Source organism: Eimeria acervulina, genomic scaffold (genome assembly GCF_000499425.1).
Source record: "Eimeria acervulina Houghton genomic scaffold, Eah_scaff93, whole genome shotgun sequence".
Taxonomy (NCBI): Eukaryota; Apicomplexa; class Conoidasida; order Eucoccidiorida; family Eimeriidae; genus Eimeria; species Eimeria acervulina.
The window spans coordinates 1-22,500 of NW_013549514.1; the positions used below are offsets into that span (position 1 = coordinate 1).

General features: G+C 50.2%; 4 protein-coding genes across 4 annotated transcripts in view; 1 reads left to right on the forward strand and 3 right to left on the reverse strand.

The window, feature by feature from the left end:
• Nucleotides 1-258: 258 nt before the first annotated feature.
• EAH_00015380 (hypothetical protein, conserved) lies at nucleotides 259-6,289 on the reverse strand (the record flags this gene model as incomplete). The annotated part of the gene is made up of 7 exons (XM_013394081.1): nucleotides 259-1,153; nucleotides 1,454-1,585; nucleotides 1,954-2,285; nucleotides 2,813-2,846; nucleotides 3,018-3,538; nucleotides 3,696-5,597; nucleotides 5,816-6,289. Coding segments are annotated over 7 exons (4,290 nt in total), but the record flags the coding sequence as incomplete, so codon positions are not given.
• A 1,985-nt stretch (nucleotides 6,290-8,274) lies between these two features.
• EAH_00015390 (hypothetical protein, conserved) lies at nucleotides 8,275-11,664 on the reverse strand (the record flags this gene model as incomplete). Its single annotated transcript, XM_013394082.1, has 4 exons — nucleotides 8,275-8,599; nucleotides 8,969-9,349; nucleotides 9,552-9,632; nucleotides 9,959-11,664. 4 exons carry the CDS (start codon nucleotides 11,662-11,664, stop codon nucleotides 8,275-8,277), a joined length of 2,493 nt encoding a protein of 830 aa, XP_013249536.1.
• Nucleotides 11,665-14,611: 2,947 nt separating this feature from the next.
• EAH_00015400 (RWD domain-containing protein, putative) lies at nucleotides 14,612-15,494 on the forward strand (the record flags this gene model as incomplete). The annotated part of the gene is made up of 3 exons (XM_013394083.1): nucleotides 14,612-14,767; nucleotides 15,049-15,226; nucleotides 15,427-15,494. 3 exons carry the CDS (start codon nucleotides 14,612-14,614, stop codon nucleotides 15,492-15,494), a joined length of 402 nt encoding a protein of 133 aa, XP_013249537.1.
• A 679-nt stretch (nucleotides 15,495-16,173) lies between these two features.
• Nucleotides 16,174-22,500, reverse strand: part of EAH_00015410 (translational activator, putative) — a gene marked incomplete at both ends in the record, with an annotated part of 13,561 nt that continues 7,234 nt past the window's right edge. The window contains 9 exons of the mRNA XM_013394084.1: nucleotides 16,174-16,458; nucleotides 16,746-16,854; nucleotides 17,090-17,271; nucleotides 17,496-17,735; nucleotides 17,911-18,190; nucleotides 18,925-19,343; nucleotides 19,551-20,149; nucleotides 20,386-20,893; nucleotides 21,640-22,500. The exon at nucleotides 21,640-22,500 is cut by the window's right edge and continues 1,458 nt beyond it. Coding sequence (XP_013249538.1) covers nucleotides 16,174-16,458; nucleotides 16,746-16,854; nucleotides 17,090-17,271; nucleotides 17,496-17,735; nucleotides 17,911-18,190; nucleotides 18,925-19,343; nucleotides 19,551-20,149; nucleotides 20,386-20,893; nucleotides 21,640-22,500 — 3,483 coding nt within the window. The remainder of the gene's footprint in view (nucleotides 16,459-16,745; nucleotides 16,855-17,089; nucleotides 17,272-17,495; nucleotides 17,736-17,910; nucleotides 18,191-18,924; nucleotides 19,344-19,550; nucleotides 20,150-20,385; nucleotides 20,894-21,639) is intronic.

Consider the following 22,500-nt stretch of genomic DNA (forward strand, 5'->3'; position numbering starts at 1 on the left):
TAAATAAATAAATAAATAAATAAATAAATAAATAAATAAATAAATAAATAAATAAATAAAATAAATAAATAAATAAAACAAAATAAAGAAATAAACATAATAAACAAATGGATGCACAAACAAATAAACAAAATAAATAAACAAGCAAATAACCGAACAAACAAACAAACAAAAGAAATAAATAAATAAACAAAATAAATAAATAAACAAACAAACAAAATAAATAAATAAATAAATAGTGGTGCTGCTAACAGTTACGGGTTCGATGGACAGCCGCAGATCGCGGGGGGTGCAGCCCCGCAACCCTGAGAAGCCCTGCAATCTCCTGATGATTGCATGCACTCCCTGCTGCTGCTGCTGCTGCTGCTGCTGTTGCTGCTGCTGCTGCTGTTGCTGCAGCAGCAGAAGCACAGGGTCTTTGCTGCATGCGGCTACAGCGCAGACTTCCCTGGCGCTTGCAGCAAAAATGTCTTGCAGCTGCGAGAGACAATCACTTGGCTGCCACCCATCAACAGAAGGAAAGCTGCTGCTGCTGCTGCTGCTGCTGCTGCTGTTGCTGCTGCTGTTGCTGCTGCTGCTTGCTGCTGTGCTGCTGCTGCTGCTGGTGCTGCTGTGGTTGCTGCCGCTGCTCTCTTGTGCGCTGAACGATAACTGCCAGCTGTCGACTCGGGGTGCCCCGCCGGAGCTGCTGCTGTTGCTGCTGCTGCTGCTGCTGTTGTTGTGGTTGCTGCTGCTGCGTACAGCCCTAGCCGCAGCAACAGCAGCAGCAATGTCAATACAGCAGCGGGACAGCCACGTCGGCACAGAAGCGGAAGGCCCCCCTGGCGCTGCTGCTGTTGCTGCTGCTGCTGCTGCTGTTGTTGCTGGCGCTGCTGCTGTTGCTGCTGCTTCTGCTGTTGCTGCTGCTGCGTTTGAAGCCCACCAGACGGCGAAGCCTCCAGCAGCAGATTGTTGGGAAGGAAAAGGGCTGCGGTCTCGCATCTGCTGCTGCTTGTTTTCTGCTGCTGCTGCTGCTGCTGCTGCTGCGACGTCTGCTAGAGCAGCAGCAGACACCGGCAGCAGGTGGGCAGGAGAGGCAGCAGCAAACTCTGGCAGCTGCAGCGCAGCAACAACAGCGCCTCCGCTTATGCAGAAACCCTTCAACATGAGGCCCCTACAACAAAGACAAGAACACACAACTCTGCTGCTGCTGCTGCTGCTGCTGCTGTTTATGCTGCTGTTGCTGGTGCTGCATGTGCTGCTGCTGCTAATATGGCTACTGATGGTGCTTGCCGTTTGCGCGTTCAGCAGCAGCTGCTGCTGTTGCTGTTATTGTTGCTGTTGTTACTGTTGCTGCTGCTGCTGCACTATAGAAGAAGACATATACCTCAATCTCTTTATCTCTTGCTGCAGCTGCCTCAACTCCAGCAACAAATGCTGCATCTGGCGTACCGCCTGAAGCCTCCACGCACACACTGGCTTTGTCACTGCAGCAGCAGCAGCAGCAGCAGAAGGCGTTGAAGCAGCAGCAGCAGGCGTAGCAGCAGCAGCAGGCGTAGCAGTCGCAGCAGCAGCAGCAAGAATAGCCTCCGCCGGGTTGCTGACCCTTAAATCGCCAACACACACAGCAGCAACACTTGCACCAGCAGCAGCAGAATCAGAATCAGCGGCAGCAGCAGAATCAGCAGCAGCAGCAGCAGCAGCAACAGACCTTATTGCTTTGCTGGTAGAGGGGCGCGAGAGCCAAAGAGGAGCAGCAGACACTTGAGTGAATATTCTTCGCGTTTGTCTCCTGCTGCTGTCTCTCCATCTGCGCTGCTGCTAACTCCAAGTCAGCAGCAAGCCCACCTGCAGCAGCAGCAACAGCAGCAGCAGCAGCAGCGTGAATTTCGCTGCTTCAAGCAGCAAAAAGGCTGCGCGAGTATGACAGAGGCCTTACATGCAGAATCCCCCAAACGTAAAAGCTTCGCTGACAGCTGACGTGCGTCTGCTGCTGCCGTTGCTGCTGCTGCTGCTGCTGCTGCTGCTGCTGCCGTATCTGCATCTGCTGCTACTGCTGCTCCATCTGCTGTTGCTGCTGCTCCATTTGCTGCTGCTGCTGCAGGAGATTCTTCGGTGCTCAAGGTCGAGAAGGCTGCAGCACCAGAACCGGCGGCAGCAGCAGAAGAACAGGGAGTAGCAGCAGCAGCAGCGGCAGCAGCAGCAGCTGCTGCTGCTGCTGCTGCATCTGCCCAGAGTCTCGCGCGACAAACGGCAGGGAGGAAGCTTCGCTGCAGCACCAACGTCATCTGCAGCAGCTGAACCGCCTGAAGCGCGCAGCAAACCCTAAACCCTAAACCCTAAACCCTAATCCCTCAGCTCTAAAAAGCCCTCATAAACCCTAACAAAATAACAAAACCCTAATAAACCCTAATAAACCCTAATAAACCCTTATAAACCCTAATAAACCCTTACAAACCCTAATAAACCCTAATAAACCCTAGCAAACCCTTATAAACCCTTATGTAAACCCTAATATAGTTTTACATGCCCGTACAAACTTTAAGCAATCCTTGTGAATCGCAGTAAACCCTCTCTTAAACCCTCACGTAAACCCTCACATAAACCATCTAGAACCCTAAACCCTAAACCCTAAACCCTAAACCCTAAAACCCTAAACCCTAATATAGACCCTAACATAAACCTTAATGTATATGTTTGTGTAAACCCTCTCATAAACCCTCATATATAAACCCTCGGGTAAACCCTGACAAACCCTACAGCGCCCTACTTTATTTCTCAATCCCCCTAAACCCCTAAACCCTAAACCCTAAACCCTAAACCCTTGACCTACTGAGGTGGGCGTGAGAGACTCCGGCGCGTAGCCTCTGCGTACAGCAGCAGCAGAACCACTGAACAAAAGCGTAAGCCTTCTGCACAGGCAGCAGCAGCAGCAACAGCAGCAGCAACAGCAGCAACAACAGCCGCAGCAGCGCCACATCACAAGGACAGACGCTGCAGCAGCAAGGCATGTTGCTGCTGAAGCAGCAGGCCCTCACCTTCCGCTTATGCAGCTACAGGGTGTTTGCTCGGGCAGTTGCTGCTGCTGCTGTTGTTGTTGTTGCTGCTGCTGCTGCCGCTGCACTTCTATCTGCCCGCTGCACGAAGCAGGTGAGAAGCACCCCGCTTCTGCAGCAGCAAATCCAGGCGCAGAAGCAGCAGGAAAACCAGCAGCGTCAGGTTCCGCTGTTGCTGCAGCAGCAGCAGCTGCTGCTGCTGCTGCTGCTGCCTCTGTCTTCGATGGGAGAAGGGTGGCCGCAGCTGCCTGCAGCCCCTCCTGCTGATATGCTGCAGCCTTTTGCTGCTGCTGCTGCTGAGTTACGAGTGTACCGTCTGGATGCAGCAGCTGAAAAGAGGGAGCAGCTTCCCTATCAGCAGCAGCAGCAGCAGCAGCACGCGCAGCAGCAGCAGCACAAAGGCCCTGGACCTGCTGCAGCGCCGCCGCAGCAAATGCTGCGTCGTCTGCTGCTGCCTCCAGCAGCAGCAGCGCAGCAGGAGCGCTCTGCAGCAGCGCCGGCAGCTGCAGCACACGCACAACAAACCCCCAGAGTGCTGTTGCTACTGTCGCTGCAGCTGTTGCTGCTGCTGCTGTGCATGTTGCTGCTGCTGCTGTTGTGCAGCAGCTGCTGCTGCACTGCGAGGTGTACATACACCTCAACGTGCAGCTGAAGAAATACCTGAGGTAAGGAGAGAAGCACCAAAAAACCACCGCGCTGCAGCAGCTGCTGCTGTTGCTGCCGTTGCTGCTGCTCCTGCTGCTGCTGCTGCTCCCTCAAAGGCTTGCCCGCAGCTCGGCTTGTCACTGCAGGCACGGCTGCAGCAGCAGCTGCTGTTGCTGCTGCTGCTGCTGTGGTGGTGGTGGTGTCTTGCTGAGCGTCATAATCCTGTTTGCTGCTGCTCTCTGAACACCCCACACGGCCATCTGCAGCAGCAGCAGCAGCAGCAGCAGCAGCGGCGGAGTCGGATGGGGTAAGCAGGAAGGCGAGACACTCCATAGACGGGCACAGAGAGACAGCGCGAACCTGCAGCAGTTGCTGCTGCAGCAACTGACGCAACGGGGCGGACGTAAAAGGGGTTTGCTGCTTCCCTGCTGCTGCTGCTGCTGCTGCTGCAGTGTCTGAACAAGGTAGAGACCCCTCTTCAGCTCCTGCAGCAGAGCGAGAAGAATGAAGCTGCGAGAGAAGGACGCTGCGCCACGAAGCATCGGGTGTGCGCGCAGCATCTGCTGTTGCTGCTGCTGCAGCAGCTGCTGCTGTTGCTGCTGATGCTGCTGCAGGTTTTGCTGCTGCTGCTGCTGCTGCTGGTCTGCGTGGAATGTCTCGCTGCTGCTGCAGGCTCCGACGCAGCGGAGTCGATCGGCCGTTCAGAGCCCCTTCATCTCCTTCTCTGCTTTTGGTGCTGCAGCCAAAGCTGCTGCTGCTGCTGCTGTTGCTGCTGCTGCTGCTGCTGTTGCTGCTGCTTCCATTTACGCGCTGCAGCCGAGGCGTTAAGGGAGTCGCGGCTCTCTTCCTTTTTGCTGGGGAGGCTGGCGCATGCAGCAGCAACTTGTGTTCCTGCTGCTGCTGCTGCTGTTGGTGTTGCTCTTGCTGCTGCTGCTGCTGCTGTTGCATGCAGCAGAAGTGGCGAGAGACTTGGGGCTGCAGCAGCGGGGTGTCTCCAGGAGGAAGCAGCTGCTGCAGCTGCAGCGAAACAAGCGGCAGCAACCCCTTTAAAGAGAAACAGCAGCAGCCAGCAGCATCTGCAGACAACAGGAACTGCACTGCACGGCTGCTGCTGCTGCTGCTGCTGAAGTTAGGAGGCTGCAGCATGACAGCACCGCCGCCTGGGCTGCAGTTGCTGTTGCTGCTGTTGCGGCTGCCGTTTTTGTTGCAGTTGCTGCTTCTGCCTACGATATCTCTTGCTGCAGCAGCAGCAGCAGCAGAAATACATAAGGGTTCTGGCTGCAGCGTAGCAGCAGCAGCAGCAGATACAACTCCATCAAGCAGAGGGCTCTGCTGCTGCAGCAACTCTACCTGAAACCACTGCAGCGCCACAACTGCTGCTCGCTCCCAACTCTGCTGCTGCTGTTGCTGCTGCTGCTGCTGCTGCTCGTTTTCCTGCTGCTGCTGCACCGTTAGCCATTCTAACTGCAGCAGAGCGCGCTGCAGCATCTCGCCAGTCTCTGCCTTGAACGCCAACAGCCGCAGCTGCACCTCTTGCTGCTGCTGCTGCTGCTGCTGCTGCAGCAAGGGACTGTCCAAGAGCGCCCCCCCTCCTTTCTGAACCGCTTGCTGCTGCTCTGCCAGCTGCAATTGCTGCTGCTGCTGCTGCTGCTGCTGCTGCTGCTGCTGCTCTGCGGTGGCTGCATCGTCTAGCACATTCGCGTCCTTGCTGCTGCTGCTGCTGCTGCTGAAGTGCGCGTGTCTCCTCCTGCATGCAACAAGGGAGCCATCGCGGCCCCCCAGCAGCAGCAGTCCTCCACAACTCAGCCCCACAGCCAGCTGCTGCTGCTGCAGCTGCTGCTGCTGATCAGGCGCGCTGAAGGCCGCGCTGCTGCAGACATCTGGAAGCCCCTGCCGCCAGAGGAGCTTCGGGTCGTTCTGTGCCGCAACTCAGACAACCCTAAACCCTAAACCCTAAACCCTAGACCCTAGACCCTAAACCCTAAACCCTAATCCAGCTGCTACACCTTGAGTAGTACTAGGGTTTAATTACGATATCACAAACCCTCAGAAGGGAACGCAGCAAACTCGCAGCCGTTCTTAGCCTGAAATAAGAAAAGGGGGTTTAGGGTTTAGGGTTTAGGGTTTATGCTGACCTGCACATCAAAGACTTCGGCGCCGGGCCCGTTGCAGTGTACAGACACCTGAAGACCTTTAAATTGCTGCTGCAGCAAGACGAGACGCTCACATAACTTCTGCTGCACTTGCTGCAGTCGCGCCAAAGCAGCAGCAGCAGTAGCAACAGCAGCAGGTGCTGCTGTTGCTGCTGCTGCTGCTGCTGCTGCTGCTGCTGCATGGTTGATCAGCTCCCTCAGCTCACTTACCACAGACGCATATTCCGCAGCTAAAGCAGCAGCAGCCGGAACTGCTGCTGCTGCTGCTGCTGCTTCCGGTGAGGCTGCTGCTGCTGCTGCTGCTGGTGCTGCTGGTGCTACAGCTATTGCCAACAGCTGCTGCTGCTGCTGCTGCTGCTGCTGCTGCTGCACGGGAAAGGGCGGAGAGAAGACAGCTGCTTGAATTCTTTCTTTGCTGCCGCGTCTGTAGGTAAATCTCCCTAAGCGCCACAGCATCTCTTTGAGGTGCGTGTACACCTCAAGACTGAGGGCAGAGCAGCAGATTAATTGAGCTGTATATGCAGCTTGCTGCGTAATCTTATTTTAAAATAAAACACAAATGCATGCAAGATATTGCATGCAGGAAGAAAATATATAAAAAGAAAAAAACAAGCAAAGATATTCAACAACTTCAGGGATTAGGGTTTAGGGTTTAGGGTTTAGGGTTTAGACGGGTGCCCTGACGACGGGTTTAGGGTTTAGGGTTTACTATCGCAGTTTTCCGCTTGTCTTCTTCATGCTGCAACATAAATAAGTTCATTTATGAATATTAAATTAATTTAATTAAATAAATTTGCTGCTGCTGTTTGCTGCTGCTCCCCATGGTGGTGCTGCGGTGGGGTTGGTCGCCTGGGGCTGCATGCAGAAACCCTAAAAGGGTTTGCTGCTTCATTCTCTGCATATTAGCAGCAAATGTCCTTGCTGCTGCTGCTGCTGCTGTTGGTGTTGCTGCTGCTGGTGCTGTTTGTGTCGGTGGTGGTGGTGCTGCAGCTGCTGTTGCTGCTGGCGTTGCTGCGGCTGCTGGTTTTGCTGTTGTTGCTGTTGCTGCTGCTGCTGCTGCTGCTGCAGGTGGTGTTGCGTGTACCATGCTACACTGCGGGTTTAGGGTTTAGGGTTTAGGGTTTAGGGTTTAGAAGGCCTCCCTCCCCCAGAGACAGCAAAACAAACAGAGCAGACACATCCAAACAAACTCAAAAAAAGAAAGGCGACGAAAATAATTAAATAAATAAACAAAGACATTAACAAATAAATAAATAAATATATATATATATGTATAAATATATATATATATATGTATATATATATATAAACAAATAAATAAACAAACAGATATAAACAAATAATAAATAAATAAATAAATAAATACAAAGACAAACAAACAAAGATAGAAGACAAAAAAATGCAACCAAACAGCAAACGTATAAACAATACCCCACCAGCTGCAGCAGCAGCAGCAAGTGCAGCAGCAGCAACAGCTGCAGCAAGTGCAGCAGCAACAGCTGCAGGAGCAGCAACAACTACAAGAGTAGCAGCAAATGCAGCAGCAGCAGCAACTACAGCAGCATCAATTGCAGCAGTAGCAGCAAATGCAGCAGCAGTAGCAACTACAGCAGCAGCAGCTGTAGCGGTCTCAGCAAGTGCAGCAGCAGCAAGTGCAGCATTAGCAACAATTGCAGCAGCAGCAACTGCAGCAGCAACAACTGCAATAGCCGCAGCAAATGCAGCAGTAACAGCAACTGCAGCAGCAACAACTGCCGCAGCAACAACGTCAGCAGCAACAAACGCAGCAGCAGCAGCAGCAAATGCAGCAGCCACCTAGGCGTGCTGCATCTCTATCCACCCCTAAACCCTCAGCCAAACTAAACCCTCATTCTAAACCCTAAACCCTAAACCCTATCCATACGCTCTACACTCTCAAACGAAACCCTAAACCCTAAACCCTAAAGCCTTACCATGCACCCTAAACCCTCAACCTAAGCCCCAAACCCTCAACCTAAACCCTAAACCCTAACAATAAACCCTTAACTATTAAAGTAAACCTTGAACATTAATCAGATGAACCCTAAACCCTAAACCCTAAACCCTATACTCTTAGGCAAAAGCCCAAACCGTAAATATAAACCCTAAACCCTCGAACTAAACCCTAACGCCGCTTCACATTAAACTCTAGGCCAGCGACCTAAACCCTAAACCCTCAAAATAAACCCCAGCCCCATTTATTAAACCCTAAACCCTAAACCCTAAACCCTAAACCTTCAAACAATTGACAGGAAAAACTCTAGTTCGCGCCTCCGCTGCAATCCAGCGAAGCATATCGCGCTAAAGAAATTGCTGCTGCTGAAGCTGCTGCTACTGCTGCTGTTGCTGTTGCTGCTGTTGCTGCTCTTGCTGCTGCTGCTGTTGCTGCTGTTGCTGCTGTTGCTGCTGCAGCAGCTTCTCCCTTATCTGCATCGAATGAAGAAGTCGGAGATGGGGCCCTGAAGCAGCAGGACACCAGCAGATGCATCGGTATCCGTTGCTGCTGCTGCTGCTGCTGCAGCTGCTACAGCTGCAGCTGCTGCGTCTGCTGCTGCGCCACGCAGCGGAGGCTCATCGCCCTCTGCATTGTCATCTGAAGCAGCAGCAGCAGCTCCTGCTGCTGCTGCAGCAGGACTTCTGGGCAGCATCCCCACAGGAGCAAATTCTACAGGTGACGGAAATACAATTTGCTGCAGCTGCTGCAGCTGCTGCGCTGCAAGCTGCAGCGGCAGCAGACCCCTTCTCGTCCTGAGCAGCAGCAGCAGCAAAAAACATCAGCAACAGCAACATGCGGGGCTTGCAGGTTGGGTGCTGCTGCATGCGGTACGAATCCACTGCAGCTAACCAGCAGCAGCAGCAGCAGCAACAACAGCAGCAGCAGCAACAACAGCAGCAGCAGCAGCGCTCCGTGCTGGAGAGTTCGAGACTGCGCCGTCCTGGCTAAGCTTTAGCGTGAAGATTAGGGTTTAGAGTTTCAGTGCGAGGGTTTAGGGTTTGGGTTAAGGGACGCCATTCACAGGGTAGGGTAAGGGTTTAGAGCTTAAGATCAGGGTTTAGGGTTTCGAGTTAGGGTGCAGGGTTAGGGTTTAGGGTTAAGGGTTTAGGGTTTAGGGTTACCTGTGACTGTCTGCATGCACCAGGCGCAGCACCCGCAGGTTTGGTGCTGCAGCACGTAGCAGCGGCACTGCTGCTGCTGGCAGCAGCGGAAGCTGCAGCTGCTGCAGCAGCGGGAGAGGCATGAGGCCTTCTTCTTCTGCTGCAGCAGCAACAGCTTTTGCTGCTGCTTCTGCTGCTGCGTCCGTCATCAAGCAGCGCGGCGGCGCTGCTCCTCTCGTCTGCTGTTCTTGCTGCTGCTGCTGCTGCTGCTGCTGCTTCTGCTGCAGCAGCTGCTGCAGCGCAGCAGCAAACAAAGAAGTAACCTGCACCACCGCCTCATCATCGTCGCAGTCTGCATGCACGCACAGCCACCGCAAAGAAGGGCAGCCCCGCAGCAGCAGCCTGCAGCAGCAGCAGCACAGCAGCAGCAGCAGCACAGCAGCAGCAGCAAAACGTCACAATCACAATTCCAGGATGCAGAAGTTGCTGCAGAACTCCCACTGCTGCAGCAAAATGTCCATTAACAACATGGGGGGAGGCTGCTGCTACTGCTGCTGCTGCTGCTGCTACTGCTGCTGCTGCTGCTGCTGCTGCTGCTGCATACCCTAGTTTGTGCTGTTTGGGGCAGACGTCCGCCCAGTGGAGCCGCAGCACTTGCAGCGAAGGCAACGAACAAACCCCGCAGCTGAGCAGCACAAACAAACAACTGCAGCAGCAGCAGCTAGCTAGCTAGCTAGCTAGCCAGCTGTAAGCTACCTAGCTAGCTAGCTACAGGGGCGCTGGCGCTGCAGCTCCTGCAGCAGAATGGCTGCAGAAACTGCAGCAGCAGCAAATGTGAGGCTAGCTGCAACAGCAGCAGCTGCTGCTAAAGCAGCAAGGCTAAACCAGCGGAAGCAGCAGCAAAAACAGCAGCAGCAGAGTGCCTGAAGTTGTGCCTGATGATATAAACCAACTCCATAGCAGTAACAAGAGCAGCAGCAGCAGCAGCAGCAGCAGCAGCAGCAGTTGTACCTGAAGTTATGTCTGGTTATATTAACTAATTCAACTTCTTTAAGCGCATGCAAATTAAAGTGAAGGTGCAGCTCAGCAAAAGGAGACAGCCCAAACCCTCGACGAAGAGACAAGTCCAGCAGCAGCTGCTCAAGTTTGCTGCTGCAGCGCAGCAGCAAAGCCTCCATTGCTGCTGCTGGCACCCACAGCTTCGTAGATCGCCAACACTCAGGTAATGCTGCAGCAGCAGAACATACCGCACTTCCAGATGCGTTGCTGCTGCTGCTGCTGCTGCTGTTGTTGTTGTTGTTGTTGGTGTTGCCGTTGCTGTTGCTGCTAATGCTGCAGCCGCCGCTGCAGTTGGTGCTGCTGCCGGAGCTGCCGTTGCTGTTTGTGCTGCTGGGGCTGCCGTTGCTGTTGCTGCTGTTGCTGCTGTTACTGTCGCTGCTGCGCACCACGTCAGTGGTAGGCGTTGCTGCGGGGACGGCAGCGCCTGTCTTGTCCTGCTGCTGCTGCTGCAGTAGCTGCTCTTTCTGCTGCTGCTGCTGCTGCTTCTCCCTGTTCTGCTGCTGCTGCAGCTGTTGCTGCTGCAGCTGCATGCGCCTGCGGAACCTGAAGCTGCCTTCATCGTAGCCCCGCACAACCAGCCGCTGCAGCGTGTTGCTGCAGCAGAGCAGCAGCAGCAGCAGCAGCGGTGAAGGCTGCAGATGGGTACCCACAGCCAACTCAACAGAGCGGCATTTAATAAAGCGATGCAGCAGAGGACAACGCTGCAGATACACCTCAATTCCATCCTGCTGCTGCTGCTCCTGCTGCTGCTGCTGCTGCTGTTCCAGCTGCTGCTGCGCTTGCTGCTGCGGAAGTGTTTGCTGCTGCTGCTTCTGCTGCTGCTGCTGGTCCCCAGAAGGCGCTTCAGGGGCTGCAGCAGCAACACCAGACATTGCAGCGCCGCCTGCTGCTGCTGCTGCTTCTGCTGTAGCAAAAAGGCTTGCACATTTTTTGCTGCTGCCGTTCCTGCCGTCCCCACTTACTGCAGCAGCAGCAGCAGGTGCAACAGTAGCAGCAGCAGGTGCAGCCGCAGTAGCCGCTGCGTCTCTTTTTCTCTTGCTGCACGGGCTATCTTCCTGCTGCTGCTCTCTATCAAGAACTCTCTTCTGCACTGGGCTGTGCCGTTGCTGCTGCTCCTGCTGCTGTTGCTGCTGCTGCTGCTGATGCTGCTGCTGGTGCTTTTGGTTGTGTTGTAGCTGGAGCAGCTGTTGCTGCTGCTGCAGGTGGGACTTGAGTTGCTGCAGATGCTGCTGTTTCTGCTGCAGCAGCAAATGCTGCTGCAGCAGCAGCGGATGGTGAATGTGCTGCTGCACTAGCTGCTGCAGGCTGCTGCCTGGGGGGCAGCAAAATGAAGTAATAAAAGGGATGGTGCAGAGCTGTCTGTACACCCCGCGAGAGAGCAGCAGCAGCTGCTGCTGCTCCCGCAGCGGCAGCCACTGCAGCAGCAGCAGCAGCAGCTTGTCATTCAGAGAAAGCAAACCAGCACCACCTCCACGAGGCTCGGTCTTTGCTGCAGCAGCAGCATCGGCAGCAACAGCTGCACACTCTGCTGCAGCAGCTGAAGCCTCCGTTGTTGCTTCTGTTCTGCTGCTACTGCAGCTCCTGCAGCTGGTGCTGCCGCTGCTGCTGCCGCTGCTGCTGCTGCAAGTGCTGCAGCTGCTGCTTCCGCTTCTGCTCATGATGCTGCTGCTGCTGCTGCAGCAGCAGCAAAGAAGTAAGCAGAAAGCCCTGCTTGGGCGTACGAAGACAGCATTGGCTGCAGCAGAACCAGTCCAGCTAACTGCTGTTGCTGCTGTTGTTGCTGCTGTTGTTGTTGCTGCTTCTATTGTTGTTGCTGTTGCTGCTGTTGCTGCTGCTGCTTCTGCTATTGACCCCCCGCTAACGCTGTGCGTGCTATTGTTATTGTTTTTGCTGCTGCTGGTGGTGTAGCTGCTGCTGCTGCTAGTTGAGCTATTCAGTGATGCAGTTGTCTCCTTGTTGCCTCAACACAGCAACAAGCACAGTTGTTGCTGCTGCTGCTGCTGCTGCTGTAGGTTTTGCTGCTGTTGTTGCTGGTGCAGCAGGTGTCTCTGTTGCAGCAGCAGCTGCAGCGAGAAAGGAGCAAATTGTGAGTTGTCTGTACAGCTGAAAAGAAATGCAAGTTGAGGTGTATATGCACCTAAAGAGAAGGGAAGCTGAGGTGTACATACACCTGAAGCTGCAGCAGCAGCAGCAAGAAGAAAGAAACAGCAGCAGCAGCAGCAAGAAAGAAACAGCAGCAGCAGAGTGGGCCCTTGCAGCAGGAGACTGTTCGCTGTCTATTTATTTGTTTTTTATTGTTGTGTGTTTATTTAGTTTTATTTTTTATATTTATTTTTTCTCTGCATGCATGCAAACAAAGACAGAAAGAGAAGCCGTCCTCCGTTGTCGTTGCTGCTGCTGCTGCTGCTGCTGCTGCTGCTGCTGCAGCTTCCCTCAGATACTTGACTCTGTTGTTGTTTAAATTATTTCTTCTTTTTCTTCTTTTCTTTGTTTTTTTCTTTTAAATAAACCCACGAGGTGTCTGCCTATACACCTCAGAGGCCCCACAATCTCCGCCTGTACAGGGTCCTCTACTTTACTGTCTGTTTGTTTGTTTTTCTTTTTCTGTCTTTCTTCTTCTGCTGCAGCTCAGCAGATAAACCATCAGCAGCTATAAACAAACGCACGGAGACGATCCCCAGCACGATCCCCACCCGATCCCAACCCCGATCCTAATCCCGATCTTAAAGTTGCTTTTAGTGACGATCCCACATACGATCCCAGACACGACCCCACACGCGACCCCACACACGATCCCAGAGACGATCCAGGGGACGATCCCAAAGGCGATCCCGGAGTCGATCCATCTCGAGTGTGTACATAATCCTTCTGACTTAGTTTGCACGACTCCAGTGAAGCATCATCAGCATCAGTAGCATCATCAGCAGCAAGAGGAGACACAGCAAACAGCAGCAGCAGCAGCAGCAACAGCAACAACAGCAGCAAAAGCAGTGGTATATAAGCAGCATCGGAGTGTATTGTACAGTATAGTATATATATATATATATAAGTTGCGTTTGATGTAAGAAAATGGGTCTCGAACAAAACAAAGAAGATCAAGAAGACGAGATGATAGCTCTTGCTGCTCTGCTGCCTCACCCTGGAGAGTATACTCAACTATCTTCTTCTGCTTGTCTTCTTCGGCTTTTACCTTTCGGCGAGTTGCAAGAAAATCACCCGAAGAATATTTGTCAGCTGTCAATACACTTCGAATTCACCCCACAATATCCGCACGACCTCCCCGACTGGTATATTGCTGCATGTAAGACATATATATATATATATGAATATAAATATTTATATATATATGTATATGAATATAAGTATATATATATGTATATGAATATAAATACGTGTATATGTATATAAATATATATATATATATATGAATATAAATATATGTATATATATGAATATATATATATATATATATATATATTATATATATATAATAGAGACACAGACACACCACTCAAACCTAGCTAGCTAGCTAGCCATCATCACAGCTAGCTGGATAGCTACTAAGATAGCTTGTTAGTCCTCTGTTAGTTAACTAACTAGCTACAGCTAGCTAGCTAGCTAGCTAGGTACTGAGCCAGGTAGTTGTTCTTAGTCACAGCTAGCTAGCTAGCTGTTTCCGATGTGTTTATTTATTTACTTCTTTATTTGTATTTTGAATTGATATATTTATTTATTTATTTATTTATTTATTTATTTATTTATTTATTTATTTATTTATTTGCATACAAGTCTATCACTCTTATATTTATTTATTATTTGTTATTTATTTATTATTTATTTATTTATTTATTTATTTATTTATTTATTTATTTATTATTTATTTGTTTATATGTTTATCAGCGAAGGGTTTAAGCGAAGCAGACATCGAAGATGTGAAGAAGAAAATTGACAAAGAATTAAAAAATAATATCGGCAGCCCTATGCTATTTTCTGCTGCTCAAGTAGTCGTAGTAAGAAGTATATTATTATTTATTATTTATTTATTTATTTATTTATTTATTTGTTTGTTTGTTTATTATTTATTATTTATTTATTTATTATTTTTCTAGTTATTTATTTGTGTGTCTGTTTATTTGCTTATTTGTTTGTTTATTTGTTTGTTTGTTTGTTTGTTTGTTTGTCTGTTTATTTATTTATTTATTTATTTATTTGTTTATTTGTTTGTTTGTTTGTTTAAATAGATATAATAATATATTTACACATTTGTAATATATTTATTGTTTATTTGTTAATTTAAGTTAAAATATTAAAATATTAATTAAATTGTGTATACTTAGTATTTATTTGATTAAATAAATAAATACATAAATAAATAAATAAATAAATATAATATTAAAGAGCAAACAAACCCTGTCAAACAGACGAAATGTTGTTGTTGCTGCCTTTTCAATATTTTCATTTGGTGTTATAAATAAATAAATAAATATATATATATATATATATTTATATTTATATTTATATTTTTATTTATATTTTATATTATTTGTTTGTCTTTAGGAATTTTTGCGTGAAAAGAATAAACCCACAGAGTCGATGTACGATCAAATGCTAAACCGACAGCAGCAGCAGCAGCAGCCAGCAGCAGCAGCAGCAGCAGCAGAAGCAGCAGCAGCAGCAGCAGACGAAGATGAAGACAGCCTGGAGCAGCAAATTGATGCCTCCGCCAGAGGCCCAGCAGAGAGAACTCTCTGCCCTGCCAGCGTAAGCAAATATAAATATAAGTATAAATATATAAATATAAATATGTAAATATAAACATATAAATATAAATATATAAATATAAATATAAATATATATAAATATAATTATTATAAATATAATTATAAGATTTAGAGAGAGAACTCTCTGCCCTGCCAGTGTAAGCAAATATAAATATATAAATATAAATAGATAAACATAAAAATAAATAAATATAAAATAAATAAACAAACAAATATATACATATATATATATATAATAATTATATTTGTTTGTTTGTATAGGAGCGATGCACTCGCGAAGAGTTTTGCAGATGGGCTGCAGCATTTGCTGCGGAGATGCAGGCGAAGGGCATTTGGGCCTCTTCAAACAAAAGCGATGTTATCACAGGGAAGCAGATCTTTACTGAAAGTGCTGCTGCTGCTGCCGCTGCTGCTGCTGCAGCAGATAACGAACCCGATGGTACGCATCTACATACAATATAACGATGCTGCTGATCATGCTGCTGCTGCTAATGCTCCTACTGCTAATGCTGCTGCTGCTAATGCTGCTGCTGCTGCTGACGAGGGCGAATCCGCTAGTACCGTTGCAGTCCAGCTGCTGTTTCTGCTGCTGCTGCTACTGCTGCTGCTGCTGCTGCTGCTGTTTTTGTTTGTGCACAGGGTCTGCATTTTGGGAGAATGTTGAATTATTTGAAGATGATGCAAATGCACTACCCGAAGATGATTGAGACCCTTAGGGTTTAGGGTTTAGGGTTTAGGGTTTAGGGTTTGGGGCAGCTCGCAGAAGAGAAAGACAAACAAAGTGTTAAAAGAAAAGGAATAAACAAACGAAACAAATTAAATAATTTTATTTATTTATTTATTTATTTATTTAATAAATATATAAAAAACAAACAAGCATAAGCAAACAGATACGCACAGCAACATGAAGCAGCCGTAGCTGTAGCAGCAGAAGCAGCAGCAGCAACATGAAGCAGCCGTAGCTGTAGCAGCAGAAGCAGCAGCAGCAACAACAGCAGCAGCAACATTAGCAGCAGCAACACCAGCACGTGAAGCAGCAGCAGCAGCAGGATACAACAGCCTCAAAGGCAATTAATAGAGGGCTGCAATCGCATACCCCGAAGTCGCACATAAAAGAGGTGCTGCTGCAGTTGCACCAGCAGCTACTGCTGCTGCAGCACAGCAGCAGCAGCTGCTTGTTGTGTGGTACAGCAGCAGACGTTGCAGCAAGTGCTGCTGTTGTGGTGCAGCAGCATATGCTGCAACAGCAAGTGCTGTTGTTGTGGTGCAGCAGCAGATGCTGCAGCAGCAAGTGCTACGGTTGCTGCTGCTTCTGCTGCTGCTTCTGCTGCTGCTTCTGCATGTGGTGCTACTGCTTCTGCTGCTGCAGCAAATGCATGCATTTGTTTACAGGAAGACCTCCCAATTATCATCAATTAGTTCAGGCTCGTCAGCAAGTGCTGCGAATGCTGCTTCATCTCCGCTGTCTGCTGCTTCTGCTGCTGCTGCGTCCGCATGCACGCGCAGCAGCACCCTAAACAGGTAGTCTCCTAGCTGCTGCAGCCGCCGTCCTGTAATGCTGCTGCTGCTGCTGCTGTTTTCTACATCATTCAGCAGCGCGTTCGCCTCCTCCTCAGTCACCCCGCTGCTGCCAGCACGCGAGCGCAGCAGCTGCAGCAGAAGCTGCTCAGCCTGCAGCAGCAGCAGCAGCAGCAGCAGCAGCAAACCAGGGAAACGTCAGAATGAGCTACACACCAACCTACTCTGCAGCAGCAGTACCCGCACAGCAGCAGCAACAACAGCAGCAGCAAGCTTGCCTGTAACTTCACAGCTGGGTTGGTTGAGTAGAGATTAGAGAAGGCAAGCTCGCATATTTGTGCAGCAGCAGTAGCAGCAGCAGCTGCTGCTGCTGGCGGCGACTGCAGCAGATGCGGCGATGCCCTACAGAGCCGTCTTGCTGCTACAAGAGCATCACTGACAGGACCCCATTCACCTGCAGCTTGTGCTGCTGCTGCTGCTGCTGCTGTTGCTGCTGCCTCCACAGGCGGCAGCAGGGCCCAGCAAACATCCAGCAGCTGCTGCTGTTTGCTGCACGCAGCAGCAGAAACAAAGAGACAACAAACAAACAGCAAAACATAAACCCTAAACCCTAACCCATGGGCGCTCTATATACATATATATATATATATATATTTATATATATGTATATATATATATATATATATTATTTTTAAAATTATTTTTATTATAATATAAATAAACATTAATAGGGTCTTTATATTTAAAAAGACGAAAAAACAGAAAAATAATAAACACCACTTACTCTGAACGTCGCACCAGCTGCCTATACACCTGAAGTGCAGCAGCTTGCACAGCAGCAGATCGGTCTTCTAGCACCTGCAGCAGCAGCTCCTGCAGTTGCTGCTGCTGCTGCAGCAACGGGCACTGCAGCAGCTGCTCCTCGTTTCCAGCTCGCAGCAAACTCGCCAACACCAAACACCCGCTCTGCACGCAGCAGCAGCAGCAGCAGCAGCAGCAGCAGCGGCAGTAGCAGCAGCTCCTCATGTAGCACCGAAGGTACAGCAGCAGCAGGTGCAGCAACGCGGCATGGAGCAGGTAGAGATACAGAAGCAGCAACAACAGATGCAGCAGCAGCAACAGATGCAGCAACATTACTTGCCGCAGCAGCATGTGCAGCAGCAGCAGCAGCAGCAGCTCCTGCAGCTTACCTTGCGCGTTTCGGTTTGGAAATCTGCTGCTGCCTCCACAATGAACTCCTGCAGCAGTTGCTGCGCTTGCGGTGTATGTGCAGCTGGGGCGAGGAGACAGCCCAGCGCAGTGCATGCAACGATTTGCTGCTGCTCATCTCTTGCTGCACTTGCTGCTGCCCAGCAAGCAGCAGCAACATCCCGCAGCAGCGCGGGGTCTTCGATAGGCTCCCGCGTATTTACTAACACTTGCTGCACCACCTGTACATACACCCCAGCAGCAGCAGAAGCAGCAGCAGCAGCGCCAACTTGGAGTCAGCCGGGGGGTGCAGCAGCAGCAGCAGCATTAATAGTAGCAACAACAGCAGCAGCAGCAACAGCAGCTACAGCAACAGCAGCAAGAGCAGCAGCAGCAACAGCAAGAGGCGGATCGAACCTGGAGAGCGACGAGAGGGGAGATAGTATTAACTCCTGCTGCTGCTGCTGCTGCTGCAGTGTTTGCTGTGGGGTGTATAGACAGCGCAAGCTCTCCTAGAAGGGCCTCTACACGGTTTCTTGTGTGCAGCGCAGCAACAAGCCCCAAGCAGCAGCGGCAAAGAGCAGCAGCTGTGGCTCCTGCTGCCGCTGCTGCTGCTGCAGCAAGACACTTCAGCAGCGTTGCTTGCAGCTGCGGCAGCAAAGCCTTGACGTACACCCCAGCACGCAGAAGCAAAGCCCTGCAACAGCAACAGCAGCAGCAGCAGCAGCAGAAAGAATATCCTTTGCAGCAATCAGCTTCGGCAATTGCCACCAGCACAACCCAACAGCAGCAGCAGCAACAGCAGCAGCAGCAGCAGCGGGAGAGGCAGCTGGTCTTGCCTCCTCCTTACAACGTCAAAGGAGACAAAACAATGAAATAAAGAGACAGACAAAAAAGGAGACAGAAAAAAACAAAGAGACAGATAAACAGAATCATATACATATATATATATATATGTATATATATATATATACATATATATATATATCTATATGTATATATATATATATATATAAGTATGCATATATACATATATACATATATATATATAATGAGACAGTGAGAGACAAATAAAGAGACAGAGAGTCAAAGACAGAGACAAAAGAAAAAAAACAAGAGACAAAGACAATGAAAGTGGTGAAAGAGAAGCTGTCTCCTTTTCATATATTAATTTATTATATTATCTTTACTGTCTCCTTATATATATATATATGCATATATGTATATATAATTAGTTATTACATATGAATATATATATATATATATGTAAACATATATATATATATATATATTTATATACATGAGAGCCCTTAGAAGCGCACTCTTAACTTTGACTGGCAGTTATATTAATAACAATATACATCAAATATACTATTAATATATATATATATATTTATTTATTTATTATATTAATATAATATATTTATATACCTGAGAGCCCTTAGAAGCGCACTCTTAACTTTGACTGGCAGTTGGTCAGCGGTGCAGCGAATGAGGGGCCCGGTGATTTTAATAGCGAGAGTTTTTAGCTGCTGCTGCTGCGCATGCAGCAGCAGCAGCTCAAGACTTCTTGCTGCTACCTCTCTACACTTGGGATTAAGAGACAAACAGCCCGCTAGCAATGCACTCGCTAAGCTGCTGCTGCAGCTGCTGCTGATAGGTCCTGCTGCTGCTGCTGCTGAGGAAGAGGAGGAGCTTGAACACGGTATCACGCCTTCACGTATGCAGCAATGCAGCAACTCGCTGCTGCTGCTGCTGCTGCTGCTCAGGCCAGGCAGCAGCAGCACTTCGCCCCCCACAGGCCGCTTTGTTAAGGGATCAGCTACCAATCGGAATAGACCCTGATATAGCTGCAGCAAAACAGCAGCAGCACCAACTAAAGCAGCAGCTAAAGCAGCAGATAAAGCAGCAGATAAAACTGCAGATAAAGCAGCAATTGCAGCAGCAGCAGTACTTGAAGCAGCACCAACAAGACTTGCAGCAACAGCAGCAGCGTCTTCAGCATTAGCAGCAGCAGCAGCAACAGCAGCAGCAGCAGCAGCAGCAGATGAGCGTACCAAGGGTATTAAGCCATCGAGCGCATCTCTAGACAGTGGGGGCAGGAGTATGTTGAGTGCTGCGCATGCAGCAGCAGCAGCAGCAGCAGAGGGGTCTGCCAAGGCAACAGGGAGCAGCAGCTGCAGCAGCAGCTGCATATTGCTCTCAAGCTCCGCTTGCGCGCGGCAGCAGCAAACCGCCAGCAGCAAGCAGCAGCAGATCTCCCTCCTCTTGGGGTTTGCTGCTGCTGTCTCTGAAGCAGCTTTAAATGCATTGTTGCAGCGCAGCGCCTCAGCATCGAAGAACAAATCTGCTGTTATAGGATCGTCAGGAGAACGCTCAGCAGCAGCAGCTCCTGCTGCTGCTGCTGCTGCTGCTGGTGCGGGTGCGCAGCCGTTGCTTCCTGCAGCGCCCCTGGGTTTATGGCTGCTGCTGCTTCTGTGCTGCAGCAGCTGCAGACGCCCTGTGGAGGAGACCTCACATACGGGTGCTGCTGCCTTCATTTGCTGCTGCAGCAGCAGCAGCAGCACCTCGAGGCCCTCTGTATCAAGCCGCTGCAGCAGCTTTGCTGCAGCGCGAAAGCACTCCTCCGCTATAAACCCGTCCTCATCCAGAGCACCTGAGATTAAGCAAATATAATGCACACACAAACAACTGATCAGCAGCAGCAGCAGCAGGAGCATTCGCAGTAACAGCAGCAGCCGCATGAGCAGCAACAGCAGCAGCAGCAAGCAGAACGAGACCAACAGCACCAGCATCACCAGCAACAAAACAAAAAAAAGGCAAACAGCAAAAACGGCAACAGCAACAGCAACAGCAGCAGCAGCAGAAGCAGCAGCAGCAGCAGCAACGTACGGGGTTGCAGCAGGCCTGCGATAAGCGCTTCAAAGATACGATTGAGGTGCCGGGAGAGACGCTGCGGATCAGCAGCAGCAGCAGCACCAAGTACAGAAGCAGAAGCACCATCTTGCTGCGGTATTGCTGCTTGCTGCAGCAGCAGCGGCAACACTGCATGCGGCTGCTCGCGCAGCAAAAGCTCCAACCCCTGCAGCTGCGCTGCTCTTCCTGCTGCTGCTGCTGCTGCTGCATCTTCGCGACTCAGCAGCGGCGGTTGCAGCAGCTGCTGCAGCAGCGGCGGCACCAATCTGCTGCTTGCTTCCTGCCCGAGGGTCTCCAAAGAAACAGCAGCAGCAGCAGCAGCAGCCTGCTGCACACTTGCGTCTTTGTCTTGCAGAGCCTTCCGCAGCAGCCGCAGCAAGCTATCTACTTCAGCAGCAAGTGCAGCACGTGAACCATTCTTAAACGTTTCCAGCAGCCCCAAGCAGACACCCCGGCGCACAGATGAATCTGCAGACCCCAGAGCCTGCAGCAGCAGCAGCAGCAGCAGCAGCAGCAGCAGCAGCAGCAAAACACAGAGGGAACAAGGTGCAGCGCAGCGGGAGACACTGCTGCCTCACAGACAGACGCAGCGGCAGAAACCAACAGCTGGGTAGAGAGCAGCATCAAAAACAGCAGCAGCATCAACAGCAGCAGCAACAGCAGCAGCAACAGCAGCAGCAGCAGCAGCAACAGCAGCAGGAGACAACGTACTTGTTCTAGGTGTGGTAATATCTGCGGCAGCACTTGTTCACCAATCTTTTGTGTTAGAGAGCCGATACATCTTGCTGCAGCTTTTTGTTTTTGCTGCTGCTGCTGCAGCGCAGCAGGAGCAGCAAGATTTGAGATAAGCCTCCTCGTTAATATAGGAAGTATTTCTTTGAGCGTCTTGGGTGTATTGGACACTATTTTTTTTAGTGCTGCTGCTGCTGTTTGTCTAACAGCTACATTATCATCGCTGCGCATCATGAACAGAGACGCAAGAATATAGCTTCTTCTCTCTATAGAGAGTACTTCAGTCTGCAGCAGGTCTTCTGCTGCTACATTATCTTCTTCATTAACCCCCTGCAGCAGCCGCTGCAGCAGCAAGCCCAAGAGTTGAGTGCTGCTGCACCGGATGCGCCAATCAGCAGCATATAAACCTTCTTCTAAAGGTCTTAGCAGCAGAGCTGTATGTGTAGCAGCAAACAGCTGCACACATACTTCTGCTGCTCTCAAAGCTACATCTCTTACACCTTCTTCTTCTGCTGCTAAACCCTGCAGCACTGCTGGCAGCACTCTGGGGACGAATTCATCAAAACTTTTCTTAAATGCTCGAGGTAAGAAGACAAACAAACCTAGAAAACCTTCACGACTTGCTGCTGGAGCTTGAGTGTCTGTTGCATGCTGCAGCAGCAACGGCAGCAGCTGCTGCAGTCGCTCTGGCCCCCAAGCCAGCAGCAACTCTGATAAAGCATTTGCTGCACCGCTTCTTTCTACGCTGCTCTCGCTGCTGCTCAGGGTAGACAGCAGCTGCTGCAGCAGATCTCCAAGCTCTGCTTCATTAACACCGCATGCTAATGCGCCGCATGCACGTGCTGCTGCTGAGCGTACAGCTGGAATAGGGTCTCCGAGAGCTTGTTGCAGCGAGGGCAGCAGCTGCGGTAGATACGGCAGCAGCGGCTGCATCACCAAATCCTGCTGCTGCTGCTGCTGCTGTTGCTGCTGCTGCTGGCACAGAACCCCTAATGAAGCAATAATATCTGCTGCTTTACAGCGTATGTCGCTGCTGCGCTCTGCAAGGCCCCGCAGCAGCAGCGGTATACAGAGAGACAGTGCTGCTTCTTCTTTAAACCCGCTACAATCAATTGCTAAGAGAGCTTCAAGCGTTCTTCTAATATTATCTGTTGTGGGGTCAACAAGTGTAGGAACAATCTGCTGCAGCGCGAGCTGCTGCAGTTCAGGTGTACGTACAGCTTGGCTGAATGTCTTTAATGCTTCTTCAGCAGCTCGCTGCACCTGAGGCAGCGATGCATTACTTGCTGCATCTGTTAGTAGAGGGATGACTGTATGTACAGCAGCAGCAAGCTGCTTTGATGCACAGCTTGAGAAAGC